This window comes from Tachyglossus aculeatus, chromosome 16 (genome assembly GCF_015852505.1).
Source record: "Tachyglossus aculeatus isolate mTacAcu1 chromosome 16, mTacAcu1.pri, whole genome shotgun sequence".
Lineage (NCBI taxonomy): Eukaryota > Metazoa > Chordata > Mammalia > Monotremata > Tachyglossidae > Tachyglossus > Tachyglossus aculeatus.
In genome coordinates this window covers 36,036,209-36,049,401 of record NC_052081.1, presented here as the reverse complement: position 1 = coordinate 36,049,401, position 13,193 = coordinate 36,036,209, and the positions used below count along the sequence as shown (strand labels likewise).

The 13,193-nt window shown below is 42.6% G+C and overlaps 1 protein-coding gene across 3 annotated transcripts in view; it reads right to left on the bottom strand.

Moving 5' to 3' along the window:
• Positions 1-13,193, bottom strand: part of NT5C2 (5'-nucleotidase, cytosolic II) — a 79,439-nt gene that overhangs the window by 45,507 nt on the left and 20,739 nt on the right. For 2 of the 3 annotated variants that reach the window (XM_038757695.1, XM_038757696.1), the window contains exon 2: positions 13,057-13,187. In XM_038757695.1, coding sequence (XP_038613623.1) covers positions 13,057-13,157 — 101 coding nt within the window. In that variant the 5' untranslated portion in view covers positions 13,158-13,187. Of the gene's footprint in view, positions 1-480; positions 510-13,056; positions 13,188-13,193 lie in introns of those variants that run through there. The other variant, XM_038757697.1, reaches the window with a different exon arrangement.

Below are 13,193 nucleotides of genomic sequence, written 5' to 3'. Positions count from 1 at the left end.
AACCCCCCCAAAAAGTGTTAAGACCACCAGAAATACTTTCTATTCCTCTACAAAAGGAACTGGAATTCCAGCTTCCACTACACACACCTAGTTTGAAGTTTCCAGAAGGAATCAAAAACTGTACACGCTCAGAGTCGTCCACTCCATCTTTTTCATTCAGTAGCAAATTTTCCAAGTGATACTGCAACTGTTAAAACCAAAGGAGGTCTCACCATGCCTACTTCAAATATTTATGCCCTTGGCTTTGGAACCCGAACAAAATTGTGGAGTGGGTGGGTCTCTCAACTCCTGCCTCTCCTTCTTCAACGTTTTCTTTCAAAATGGCAGGGAAGGAACAAACACACTAACAACCTGAGTTTCCTTCAAACATCATGTGCCTCAGAATTGAGGATTACATAAGTACCTCTCCCATTTGGATAATTAGGGTACCTCTTGGCTTCATTAGAAAGAAAAGGGGATAAAGCAAACCAACTTGCTTACCCTTCTGTAGACATCTTCCAAGATTTACTTCCCCTGGATCAGAGCCTTGGATCCACAAAGCGCTCAGATCCCCTTGAGAACTGTAGCTCATTTGTTACAGCCCACAAAACTCAGGCCCTGGGAGTCCCACAAATTTTGGCACCGAGCCTGACCACCCTCGTGCCCCCACCCCGCAACCAGGCACTATCTGGGCTCCCAATATCATGAGCTTCAAACGTCTATAAAAGAGCTGCAGAAGCAGCTGGAGAGAGGTGGAAGAGCAGGAGACTGACGTTCAAACCCAAGAGAGACGTCCCTGTTTGAGGAAGACAAACTAAACTGCAGGTTCCCATATGAGTCAGGACTCCTTACTGGCAAACGCACAGAAAAAGCAAATTATCCCCTAACAGGCCCTCCGACAGTAATCCAACAATGCGCCTGTTGCGGGAGCAGAATGCCCCAGATACAGCCTGCACTGCATTTTTTAGCTTTAGGAAAAAACAGTTTGTTAACTTACCATAACGGTAACTGAAGGCATTTAGGTAAACATTTCCTTAACAAGACAACTAAAAAAGTAAGTGATATTAAGGCAGAGGGTACAGGGAAGAATTTTACACTACGTGCAGGTCAAGTTCTAGGAGGAATCTGGTTTCTGCACTGCAGGAAAGATGTGTCATTTTCTTTACCGATTTCAGGAATTGCTTTTGGGGAAAACATCTGGCTTACAAGCCTTGTACCAGACTAACTGAGAAATTCTGCTTTATAGGAAAGGAGAACTCTTCATTTCCCCCAAATTAGAAATGTCTACATGCTAAAATATATTTGAAGTGGGTTTCACCCCACATCTGACACACTATGCAGCTCCCATAAAATAAACATTCGCATTATGACCAACACAACTCACGGGCATTACACAACTAAGGTGGGACTTAATCAAAAATCGAATACCTAGGCCCCCTAGATTGAAAAAAACAACAACAAAAAACCCCCCAACAAACAACTCTTTCTGGTAGAGCTTTGAAATAAAATCAAGATAAATATCTTTTAAAAGTTATGAGTTCATTAAAAATTGAATTTTAAGTCTTTTAGAAAATAACTGAAGCATTTAAATATCTTAAAAAGCATTTCAATCAATCACATTTATTAAGAGCCCGAGTTCAGAGCACTGTATTAAGAGAGTTCAGTGAAAGAAGGTGACAATTTCTGCCCACATGGAATTAACAACCTATAGTGGGAGGTAGACATAAAGCAATTTACAAAAGGGATAAAGGAGGATGTGAATGGATATCGCTGCGGGCAGGGATGACGCCTACCAACCGTGTCATATTGTACCTTCCCCGAGGACAGTGCTCGCCATATAGAAGGTGCTCAGTAACGAAAAATTGATTGATTGATTTGTGCAAAGTGTGGTGAGAGGCTGTGGGTATTAAAGTGCTACTGTAAGAGTGGAAAGGATGTGACCAGGGGAGAAGAAAAATTAATTGGGAAATGCCTCTGGAGTGGGAGGGGATTTCAGAAGGTCTCTGAAAATGGGGAGAGCAGTTTTCTGGCAGCCTTGAAGGGACAAGGAGTAATAGCAGCATTTACTGAGCATCCTCTTGGTGTGGTGCACTATTCTGGGAAAGAGGAGAATAAAGAAGTGATATGTTCCCTGCCCAAAAGGAGCTCACCATCTATCAGTGGAGGACAAACATAAAAATACAGGAGAGGCAAGGGCCAGGGGTCAGAGGTGGGAGAGAAGAGAATGAGGCACCGTGAGGTGAAACTGGGAGGGAAGGAGAGTGCAAGCTGGGATATGGAAGGAAAAGCAAATGAATAGCAAGAGGAATAATCACTAGCATCATCATGGTATTGGTTAAGCGCTTACTATGTGCCAAGCGCTGTACTAAGTACTTGGGTAGATACAAGGTAGTTAAGTTGGACACAGTCCCTGTCCCACAAGGAGCTCACAGTCTTGAGCCCCATTTTACAGATGAGGTAACACGCTCAGAGAAGTTAAGTGACTTGCCCAAGGTCACACGGCAGACTCGTGGTAGAGCTGGGCTCAGAGCCCACATCCTCCTCAGACTCCCAAGCCCGTACTCTTGCTACTAGGCCACGCTGCTTCTAACTGATGGAGTGTTTTAAAGCTAATGGTCAAGAGGGTCTTTTGATTTGGAGATGAATGGGTAATGATTGGAGGTGTTTGAGAAGAGGAGAGACCTGGGTGGAGTGATGCTTTCAAAAGATCATCCAAACAGCAGCGTGATGTGTACACTGGAGCAGAGAGGCCGACGAGGAGCTAACGACAATAGTCAAGCTGCATTACGACAAATGTCTGGACCGTGGCGGTGAGCGTTTGGGTGGGGAGGAAGAAGCAGATCTGGGAAATGTCATGGAGGGGAAAAACCAACAGGATTTAGCAACAGTATGGATGTGAGAGGTGAACAAGAGTAATGAGTCAACAATAATATAGCAAGAAGACAGGCTTCAATAGGAGGGAGGAGGCACCGTTATCAACCATATTGGAAAAATTAGATGGGAGAGAAGACTGGGGAGAGAAAATGCGGGGTTCAAATTGATATATTCATCTTGGGGTACCAGCAGGACATCCATATGGATGGAGATGTCCTGCAGGCAACAGGAAACGTGAAACTCAAGATATTTACCTTCCCAGTAAAATCTGCTTTTTTCCAAATCACAGTATGCGAACCATTCTGTAAAAATCTGATGTTTTTTTAGCAAATTAATTTTAAAAAGAAAATATAGTCAATCCATTCCATATGTTTTTGATCAGCTTTGCCTGCAAGCCTAACCTCTAGCTACATAGTTTGCTTCAGGAAATGGACTTTGGGGCCCAAATCTCATACCCTACCACGCCTGCACGTGCAGGACTCCCACTGACTTCAAACCAGGTTCCATACATAATGAGAATGGGAACGCGGCCTAAAGAAGCGGTCTCATGCCGAAACAGGCTGGAAAGAGATGTTTTCACCGTATGTCCCTGCCCTGTATTCCTGTGGAAGACCAAGTTCCCATGTCTTCCCATGCTGGGCCTGGGCTTGTGGCATCACGACCTGTGTTGCCATGGAAATGAATGTGCTACTTGGATTATGACTAGACTGTTCAAAACAAGCAGCTAGAACTTGGGGGGGGAGGTCACTAAATTCTCATTAAACATAAAAAGGGCAGATCCTTGCTGGGAAGCTGTTCCTTCGGGGAATGTTGGGCATTTTGGGAGGTGCATTAGCCCCTTACACTCATCTGGTTAGCATTTATTTATTTATTTTCCTTGTAAATATCTATTCTATTTATTTTATTTTGTTAATATGTTTGGTTTTGTTCTCTGTCTCCCCCTTCTAGACTGTGAGCCCACTGTTGGGTAGGGACTGTCTCTATATGTTGCCAACCTGTACTTCCCAAGTGCTTAGTACAGTGCTCTGCACACAGTAAGCGCTCAACAAATAAGATTGATTGATTTAACAAATCACATTTCCAGAGTGTCATAAAGTTGAGATACCTCCAAAATTGTTTGTTTGTCCATTTGTTTTTTTAAATAAACACCCAAAGCTTAACTTAATCCTCCAGCATGTTCAGGTCCAAAGATTTTCAATTAAGACATAAGACCCAAAAATTTACCAAAATGAGTTTTGCTCCTTTTTTCTAATACATTTAAATTTCCCCAGGAGATAATCTTTATATGTAGATAGTCTTCTGGGACAGCGAGGCACTTCTCCCACTCTGTACTGTGAGCTCATTGTGGGCAAGGAATGTGTCTATAGTTGTACTGTACTTTCCCAAAGGCTTAGCATAGTGCTTTGCACACAGTAAGTGCTCAATAAATACTATCGAGTGAATGGATGAACTTAAACCACTTTGAGGAAGAGAGAACACTGGAATCTAAAAGCCAGGTTTGAAATTATTCCCTGAAACCAAATATTTGATTCCCTTCTTCATTTTTAAGGTTTCAAATGAAGTTTCTTGGATTTTGCTTCATGCTGGCCCCTGGAGTGAATGAAAATTAGACTGTGAGCCCACTGTTGGGTAGGGACTGTCTCTATATGTTGCCAATTTGTACTTCCCAAGCGCTTAGTACAGTGCTCTGCACATAGCAAGCGCTCAATAAATACGATTGATGATGATGAAAAATTATGGATTTTATTTTTCCAGGAGAAGACAGCATCCCCTCAAAAGTGCCATGGGTAGAGTAGTAACGTTTGCACTGTTGGTCTGCCCTACAGTCAGGTCCCCACCCTGGAGTCGACAGACTGCAGAGCCCACGTGATTTGAAAACCCCCCTGGGGTTCACTGAGATGAAACATGCTACAGATTGGTGAGTTGAACAAGACCTTCGATCTGACACCTTTCATTTCGTGTTTTGTTTTGAGATCCAATGATCTCTTCTGATCAGAACTGAGCCTTCACTGAAGGTGGGAGGAGGATAGGGGGAGGAAAAAAGGGAGGGGAGAAAAAGGAGGGACAAAGACCAAAGGACCTTATAATCCACCTCTGCTTCTAGACCTACATGTGTGATAATTATTAAATACTAGTCTGTGGGGGGAAAAAAGCTTCGGCCATTTTAGGTGTCAAACTTCAGGTACCAAAGTAGAAACTTCCCAACATCAGACCGCATATGAGTGCAACTCCACTCCAAGTTGAACACAAAATGCCCACCTGTGAAAAAGTGTATTTCAGCCCAGTTTTTCAGGTATTCCCCTGACAATAGACAGTTGGGGCTTTCTTTAAAGACCAACCCAAGTTTAAACCATAAAGCATGTGTTAATCAAGTGCTTAGTACAGTGCTCTCCCCCGGTTTTTCCTCTCTTCCTCCTCCCCCACATTGCCCCCCGCCCTCCCCCCTCCCCACAACATTTGTATATATTTGTACATATTTATTACTCTATTTTCTTTGTACATATTTATTACTATTTTATTAATGATGTGTGCATAGCTATAATTCTATTTATTCTGATGGTATTGACACCTATCTCCTTGTTTTGTTTTGCTGTCTGTCTCCCCCTTCTAGACTGTGAACCCGTTGTTGGGTAGGGACCGTCTCTATATGCTGCCGATTTGTACTTCCCAAGAGCTTAGTACAGTACTCTGCACACAGTAAGCGCTCAATAAATATGATTGAATGAATGAATGAGAATACACACTCAATAACACTGGATGACAGCTTCCACCAAAGTTAAAGAATGTTCTAAGGCATATATAGTTCATTAATTTTAATTGGGTAGGTTAGGGTAGCCACCAACCTATCTTACTGCCAAGAGAAGCGGAGTGGGTAGAGCAAAGGTCTCGGAGCCATAAGGACCTGGTTTCTAATCCTGGCTCTGCCCCTTGTATGCTGTTTCACCTTGGATAAGTCACTTAACTTATCTGAACCTCGATTACCTCATCTGTAAAATCGGGATTAAGACCGAGAGCCCCATAGGGGACATGGACTGGGTCCAACCTATCTTGTATCTACCCCAGTGCAATGCCTGGCACATAGTAAGTGCCATAACAATGCCAAAAAAAAAATTAAAAAAAGGTCCAGGATGCCAGATCACACTGATGGCTCTACCTGTCCCTTGTCGGTCCACTCTGGGGTTCCATGCTGCTTTTAGAGCCACGCATCCCATTCTCCAGCCTCCGCTGAGCCACTCCAGGTGTTACCCTTCCAGTGACGTCAGTGGTGCCGGGGCCAAGTACGGATTTATAAGGGGCTACTTTGTTGGAAGAGAAACGGCACAAAACCCCTGCAACACGGGGCAAGTAGCAGCGGCGTCCAAGGCATGGCCAGAAACTGGCTTGCGAGGTAGCTGCTTGGTGTGGCACCCCTTGGTAAGGGCATGGGGGATGTCGAGGCCGGCCTAAAAATCTGTAGTAATTTGTAGACGTCAATTTGGCAATGTGCAACATTATGAAACAATGTTACAGCAAAGGACATTCTCAAAAATGTTGGTACACTGTGAAATTACTTCAGAGTGTTGACAGGGCTTTTTTAGAAGGGGAGAGAAAGAAGACAAAATGATTTTTGTTTAGAGTTTGGCATTCCCACCTTTGGGTGCCTCTAAAATTATGGAAGGCTTTTATAAGCGATAAAAATACATAAAGAAAAACACCTAACATCAGAGAGCTCTCCTGACTCCTGTTAACCCAAGTTAATTTGGCATATCATATTCCACCAACACTTAACTTAAAAATATTTATTAAGCAACCATTTATTTTCTTGGCATACTTAACTAAGACCCGTATCTTTGTTGCTTTTGAACCCAACAAGCTTTTACAGGAGCCATGCTCAATTGCCAGTCTTACTATTAAAAACTTCTCATTCCGTTAAGCAAAAAGAAGCTGCCCGGCTAATGTGTAGATTCTATCCAAAATAACATCCACTTATTAATGCTAATATGAGAGCCATAATTACAAAACTGAAGACTTCAATTCTTAAAAAAAAAATTTGGCTGTTGGGCCCATTAATCTGCCTTTCTGTTCTTTGAACTTGAGCTAAATATACATACTGTACTTAAGAACCATGGTTACCTGGGATTCTTTCTCACTGCCAAACAAAGGGCACTTTGCAGGAAACATACAAAATATCTGGCTTTATCCCCACATGTTCAAATTCATAGCTCCAGCTTTTGACCTTGAACATGTTTACTGTACTTCTAGCTAAAGAAGCTGCATAGGACTTCCAGTTGTGCTAGCTGCTTCCCAAACAACTCCATGACCACCAGGGCCTAAACTCTCTTTGGCCCGGAATTGGATTTCCAGAACTGAATGTTTTGGAGGCATCTAAATGGCACGTTTTGAGTTCTAATCATTAAAACTGTTAAAACAGGTAAAAGGAACCTTAATCTAATAAGTAAAAACCTGTGTACTGAAGATGGAGTCCTCATGGAAAACTTCAGCTAGAAGAGATGCCAAAGTTAACGCCAACCCCCAACACCAGCGGAAATATGGGGACATGGCTATCCCAGTCAACCACCACCATTAGTTACGAAGTGAAAACTAAATACCTGGTTTCGGATTCCTGGGCACAGTCAGTGTTGACAGTGGATGAAAAGGCACCTTTCTTCATTCTTGGGCTTCACCTACACTGCAATCTCTGATTTGGCGGACTCTAAAAGAGGAGTCCTGTCTACTTGCCTCCCGAGCTGACAACCGAGCACCTGAAGAGTTCAGCCTCCTTCCTGCCCATTTAACAAAACATATTCCTGAAGTGGGTTTGGCCTAGTGATTATTCCAATCCAGAAAACTCATCAGGCATCAGGTAAGAGGCGGAGACATACTTGCCACACGGAAGGACAATTTCTTAATAATGACACGTCAATTTCATTTCCACATTTACAGATTTCAAGGCCGGAACTGACCGGGAGAAAAGCAGTATCTTCTTCCTGATGACATCAGTCAGAAGCGAGATTTATTTCATTTAACGTGCTAATTTTTAGGCATCTCTTATGATACCTAAATCTCTCCCCTCCCCACAGCACCTGTATATATGTATATATGTTTATACGTATTTATTACTCTATTTATTTATTTTATTTGTATATATTTATTCTATTTATTTTATTTTGTTAATATGTTTTGTTTTGTTCTCTGTCTCCCCCTTCTAGACTGTGAGCCCACTGTTGGGTAGGGACCATCTCTATATGTTGCCAACTTGTACTTCCCAAGCCCTTAGTACAGTGCTCTGCACACAGTAAGCGCTCAATAAATACGATTGAATGAATGAATGACTAGTACTCAACAGCTTATAGACTGTTTACCTCACATCACACAGTCATTAGACCCTGATGAACTTAACACGAACTCTGAATACAAAAATCCAGTAAATTATCAATTTAGTTTCTATAAATTTGATTCACCTGTAGTCCTGAAGGTGGAATCAAAGTATTGATTTGGAGACTCACTTGATACAATAAAAATTATACAGGAGAGCCCTTGGGCAGATTCTTTATATGATTATATCAACAATTATTGTTTAAAAAATAATTTTAAAAATTCTGACGTCTCCTTTTGGCAAAGCAGACCCTTGCAGTGTCTCATCAAGCTTTCACATCACCAGTTACTCCAGTGTCAAAATGACATTTTTTTATAATGATGAAAAATTTAATCCTTACCCACTAGACATAAGCTCCTTGTGGGCAGGGAATGTCTACCAACTGTGTTACCTTGTAATAATAGTAATAATAATAATAATAATGGCATTTCTTAAGTGCTTACTATGTGCAAAGCACTGTTCTAAGCGTTGGGGAGATTACCAGGTGATCAGGTTGTCCCACGGGGGGCTCACAATCTTAATCCCCATTTGACAGATGAGGTAACTGAGGCCCAGAGAAGTGAAGTGACTTGCCCAAAGTCACACAGCTGACAATTGGCAGAGCCGGGATTCAAACCCATGACCTCTGACTCCAAAGCCCTTGCTCTTTCCACTGAGCCACGCTGCTTCTCTACTTGGAGAACTCTCCCAAATATTCATTCAGTACAGTGTTCTGCACACAGTAAGTAAATTTAACTGAAACATGTGAAGTCTAAAGCATTCATTCATTCGATCGTATTTATTGAGTACTTACTGTATGCAGGGCACTGTACTGAGTGCTTGGAAAGTACAGTTCAGCGATAGAGACAATCCCTGCCCACACCGGGCTTACAGTCTAGAAGGGGGGAGACAGACATCAAAATAAGTAAACAAGTAAAATAATTATAGGCATATACATATATATATATATATGCATATATATACATATATATATAATTGCTTTGAGGCGGGGAGGGGGGAAGGACAAAGGGAGCGAGTCGAGGTGAGCTGAGGAAAAGGGGAGCTTAGTCTGGGAAGGCCTCTTGGAAGAGGTGAGCCTTCAGTAGGGCTTATCAAATGTGTAATACCTTTAGCTGTCAGCTAATTTAGAGGACTATCATAGCTCACTGTCATTGATAATCTCCAAATATTGTGCCGTTTTAAAATAAAAGGACGATATAAATACATCTGCATATATTTCTGATTTTAGCCTCACAGACCGTGCCCAAGTAGATTTCCTAATTAGGACTTCTAAGGCCACCCTTGAGTCCTTTTGAGAGATTGCCCGGAACCACCATGAACTTGAGCCTCACCTCATATTACGGGAATAGATGACCTATTGAAAAATGAGCAACCAATAGCAAATTTCACAAAACATCTGCTACGAAACACCAACTCTCATTCCCTGAATAGTCTTCGGTAAATCTAAAATTAAGATATCTGAAGAGTTTAAAACCTAGAGAACTCCATTTGACCTCAGTCCAGTGGGGTATGTAACACTCTCCTCCCCTCCCTCCTCCCGCCAGCCAAGGAATCTTTGGCAGAATAAACATCACTATTTGTAAATATTTTTATTTTTGTCTCCCCTATTTGAGTGCAAACAGTGGGCAGGGACTGTGTCGCTTCTGTTTGTTGTGCTTTTCTAAGTCCTTAAAACAGTGAATTGCGTCCAATACCATGACTTCGACCTTTTGGAAATAAATGACACTGCCCTTCAAAAGTCACAGAGAATGAAGCTGTTTTGACTGACATTCTACAGGACTATCAATCGCTCCCTTGGAAAATTCACACCCACAAATCAACTCTAAAATGGCCTTCTTTAGAGTTGACTAGAATAAGGATGTCAATAAGCCTGAAGTCTATGCCTAATATATCAAAATCCCTTAGGACTATTGTAACCCGTTCAATTTTGATGCTCTTGATGCCTGTCTACTTGTTTTGTTGTCTGTCTCCCCTTTCTAGACTGTGAACCCGATACTGGGTAGGGATTGTCTCTGTTGCCAAACTGTACTTTCCAAGCTCTTATAGTACAGTGCTCTGCACACAGCAAGTGCTCAATAAATACGACTGACTGAATAAACTGGTCGTGGGAAGGGAATGTGCCTGCCAACTCTGTTGTACTGTACTTCCCTGATTAAGTTCTCATTTCCTCCTTTCCCACTCCCTTCTGCGTCACCCTGATTTGCTCCCTTTAATCCCCCCCGACTCCATCCCCAGAGCACTTATTTACTTAGCCATAATTTAATTATATTAATTATATTAATATTAATTATATTCAATTATATTAATAAACATGAAAAACAGTGTGGTCTGCTGTACAGAGCATGGGCCTGCGATTCAGAAGGACCTGGGTTCTAATCCCACTCCACCTCTTGCCTGCTGTGTGATACTGGACAGGCCTCTTCTCTGTGCCTCAGTTACCTCACCTGTAAAATGGGGATTAAGATTTGAGCCCCTGTGGGACAGAGACTATGTCCAACCTGATTATCTTGTATCCTCCCCGGTGCTTAGAACAGTTCCTGGCACACAGTAAGTGCTTAACAAATACCATTAAAAAAATCAAAATAAATAATGACCGTCTCCCCCCTCTAGACTTTAAGCTCACTGTGGGCTTATATTGTACTCTCCCAAGCACTCTGTACAGTGCTCTGCACACGGTGAGTCCTCAATACGATCGACTGATTGATAGATACTCTCCCATGCGCTTAGGACAGTGCTCCGCATTCAATAAATACGACTGATGAGGATGACTATTTGGAATTTTGTGATAGTAGTTCTGGGTATTTACGAGTGGATTTTCTCACCCTTTGTTCACCTCTAAACGGTGCTCATCCATATGAGTCCTCACCGTGCCCCTGGGTCATAAAGCCAACTAATTATCATCCCACGTAATAGAATGTACCGTATCTACCTCAATGCTCATCTGGTCTTGTTTTTACATGTCACAGCCCGCGAGTTTTCCTGGTGTTCCGCCCACCCGTGCCTTAACTATTTAAAGAATTAAAGATGCCTAACCTGAATTACGCCTCTTGGGAAACACCACCCTGCCTGAGTCACGAGCCCATTAAGGCACCGAAAGGCAAAAAAACAAATCAGAAAACTTGACGCTTACCAGTTTTTTTTCTTTGCGGGGTCCCATTCCAACACTTAATAGCCAAAATGCTCTGACAGATGCCAAAGGAACAAATGATGAAGAATGAGCCAACACCCCCAAACGTGGTAAACGTCCTCTGCACAGCAACATCTGCCATTCATCTCTGTATTACTTTGTAAATCCAAATTAAGGTACCTGAGCAGGTTGGCACCCCGGGCAAACTCCATTTACCTTCAGTTCACTAGGGTACCTACCTACCTCCCATTTTCAGGCAGAAATTCTTAAAAGAAGCAAAAGGAAAGAGTCAGGGCTCTCATTAATCCAGGGGCAGCTATGGGTTCAAGGAAGTCAGAGAAAAGAGTAGACTGGCAAGGGTGGAGAAGAGGAAAAAGGAAGGTGGGTGTGACACAAAGGAAAATATCACTAAGCAAAACAACTGCACTACGCCATGGGTGGTGTCACCCTAGACAAACTCTTCCCTCCCCTCCCTTCCCCTGCTGTCTGAAAGATACGAGTCAAAAACATGAAACTACGAGGAGTTGGATGGGGGTGTGATAGGGAGAGCCGGATAGGACGGGGTACACAACATAGATGCAGCGTGGTCTGGAATTTTTCCATTTGCCCCTTTTTGGTTTTCTAGTCCGCCTCAGCCAGATAATTGAAAGAATCTTGAATCTGTTAAACCACATCTCATTCGCTAGGATTAGTAATTTCGAAAGCGCCCTTATTTTTAAAAATATTATTATTACGGTACTTGTTAAGTGCTTACTATGCACCGAGCACTGTTCTAAGTACTGGGGTAGATACAAGTTAATCAGTTGGGACACAGTCCCTGCCCCACATGGGGCTCACACTCTTGTCCCCGTTTTACAGATGAGACAACTGAGGTACAGAGAAGTTAAGTGACTTGCCCAAGGTCATACAGCAGACATGTGGTGGAGCCGGCATTAGAACCCAGGTCCTCTGACTCCCAAGGCCCAAGCTCTATCCACTAAGCCACACTGCTTCAATTACGGCAGATTTTAATTGAAAATGCTTATTAAGCTATAGTAACTTTACGGGTTTTAACACTCATTTTTAATCCACGTTTTACCAAGACGTACTCACGACACGCCACCTCGCTGGAAATAGGCTCATTTTTCTCCACTTAAAAATTAATCATCTACCCCTGCCTAAAGTGGTGTGGCTTTGTGACAACTACAGAGGACACAAAGGCCTAGATCAGAGGTGGACCGACAGCGACTGGAGAACAGTGGGTGGCTTTCTTTGAGTCCATGCACCTCATTGTTGTCCCTGATCACCTTCCACCCTTCTACCTCTGGGACCGGAGCAAAGGGATGGGAAAGCTGATGGCAGAACTCAAAGCCTTCTCATTCTATATAGTCCTTATGAAAACAGACCCCAAAATGCACCTCCCACCTCCAATTATAGCTCTCTCATGATGAGGGAGAAGAAAGCTATAAATGAAATTGTTCTTGTCTCTGCTCCCTGGGAAGAAGGAAATCATTTCTACTTCAAGTGTTTACAAAGAGAGAGGCAGGTATTCTAACTTTCAGGTGGAGCCAATGGAAAAGATACCCTGCAACATAAAAAGGACTAGGCACACTGGATAAGATGCCTGAGGCATCAGCTGGAAAGACTTTAAGGCTTTAAGATTTTAATGATCGTGTTGAAGTGTTTTTGTTTTTTTAAAGCAGCAGAACCCTTCCTTCTCAACCCCTGTCCACAGACTCACCGGTGATAGGCTTCCCGACGATACTTTTTCAGGGCATGTCTGTCCATATTAGCAGGCATATCGGCTGCATTCTGTAACCGATCACTCCAAGAAGTCGTCATCCTTAGGTTTTGCTAATGCACCCTCAAATTCTGGGA